Source organism: Hemibagrus wyckioides, linkage group LG12, assembly GCF_019097595.1.
Source record: "Hemibagrus wyckioides isolate EC202008001 linkage group LG12, SWU_Hwy_1.0, whole genome shotgun sequence".
Classification (NCBI taxonomy): domain Eukaryota; kingdom Metazoa; phylum Chordata; class Actinopteri; order Siluriformes; family Bagridae; genus Hemibagrus; species Hemibagrus wyckioides.
In genome coordinates this window covers 7,477,005-7,478,549 of record NC_080721.1, presented here as the reverse complement: position 1 = coordinate 7,478,549, position 1,545 = coordinate 7,477,005, and the positions used below count along the sequence as shown (strand labels likewise).

At 35.7% G+C, this 1,545-nt stretch overlaps 1 protein-coding gene across 1 annotated transcript in view; it reads left to right on the top strand.

Moving 5' to 3' along the window:
* phf14 (PHD finger protein 14) overlaps positions 1-754 on the top strand; it is a 110,767-nt gene extending 110,013 nt beyond the window's left edge. Inside the window, exon 18 of the mRNA XM_058404852.1 lies at positions 1-754. This exon is cut by the window's left edge and continues 51 nt beyond it. Coding sequence (XP_058260835.1) covers positions 1-27 — 27 coding nt within the window. The 3' untranslated portion in view covers positions 28-754.
* The last annotated feature ends 791 nt before the right edge of the window (positions 755-1,545 follow it).

Here is a 1,545-nt window from a genome sequence, read left to right as displayed (position 1 = left end):
GCCGATCAGGAAGAAATCCCAAACTGAATTACCTCACCGTCGCTCTGTCCACACTGTCAGCGCTGACACCTTCAAATCCTTTTCCATCTCGAGAATATTTTAGCTTCTATTTTTTATTTTTTTTGCTCTACGTTTAGACTCCAAAAGAACATTAATATCACTTCCATGTTGCTGTAGCTGTTCTTATATACCTTAAGATTTTACATGAGAAATCGGAGGTAAGTGCACTGACCCCCCTCAGTGTCATTTACTAGAAAGAATCTGTGAATTTCACGAGTAATGAACTGACATAGAGATCAAGCAAGGAAATTTATTTTCATACAATAAACAGCCATGGCTCAAGCTGAATGTGAACATCCTGTGTGATATATTATCATACTATACTGATGCTGTGTTAACTTTTCTGTTTGTACAGAGAGAAATTTACTATTGTTCATGTTTTTCGTTTTGTTTTTTATTCGTTTATTCCTTATTTTTTTTTATCCATCTAGTCAAGAGCACCTGTGAGAGTGATTAATAACACTCAGATATCAGAGCAAACACTATTTTTACATTTGTACAGTACTCTATTTGAAAAGCTGGCTGTAATACACACATGGCCTCATATTTTGCAGGTAGTGGTATATTTATAAATTCTTGCTTTCACCTGACTGTGTTGCAGATTTACGGAACACTCGGCCTGCCACAAGAGTTTACACAAGAGTCTGTATTTAGGTACTTTGTAAATGTGTAATTCTTAATAAACACGATAATAAACAACGATAATGTCTTTCCTCTTTACTGCTAGACCAACCTTCCTTCCGCTACAGGGCGCTATGAGAGCTTGATAAGTAGCCTTTATTTTTTACATATACATTTCTGAACAGTGAAATTCTTTCGTCGTATATACCATCCTTGGGGGTTGGGGTCAGAGAGCAGGGTCAGGGTCAAGATTGACACCTTGAGATTCAGGGAAATCAAAAAAATTGTATCTGGTGGTTATTTAGACACAGATGGCTAATTTACAAGTTAGCTGACTCTTTTGTAACCTTTTAAAACTACCTTTAAAATCTTATCCTATCCATCCATCCATCCCCTATCCATCTATACCCACTTATTCCTAATTAGGGTCACGGGGGTCTGCTGGAGCCTATCCCAGTGCACATAGGGCGAAAGGCAGGGGTACACCCTGGACAGGTCACCAGTCCATCGCAGGGCCCTTATCATATATCACTTACCTTTTCCTTCACTTATAATCACTGATAATCACTTATAATCACTGTGATATAATCACTTACCAACTACCGTAAAAACACTAACACTTGATACTAACCCAAAAAATTCAGGTACTGGAAAATATAATTATTTTACTGCAAGATTTTCCTTCTTTCTCCTATGTGTTGGAAATCAGGTCACGCATTTCTAATGTATATTTTAATTATCCACTCCATTATTACACTTAATTATCACAATAATTAATTAATTATTAAATAATTAATTTAATTCTTACAATAAACATAATATATATCAACATAAAACAAGATTAACTCTGCTGTTATCTGTCCT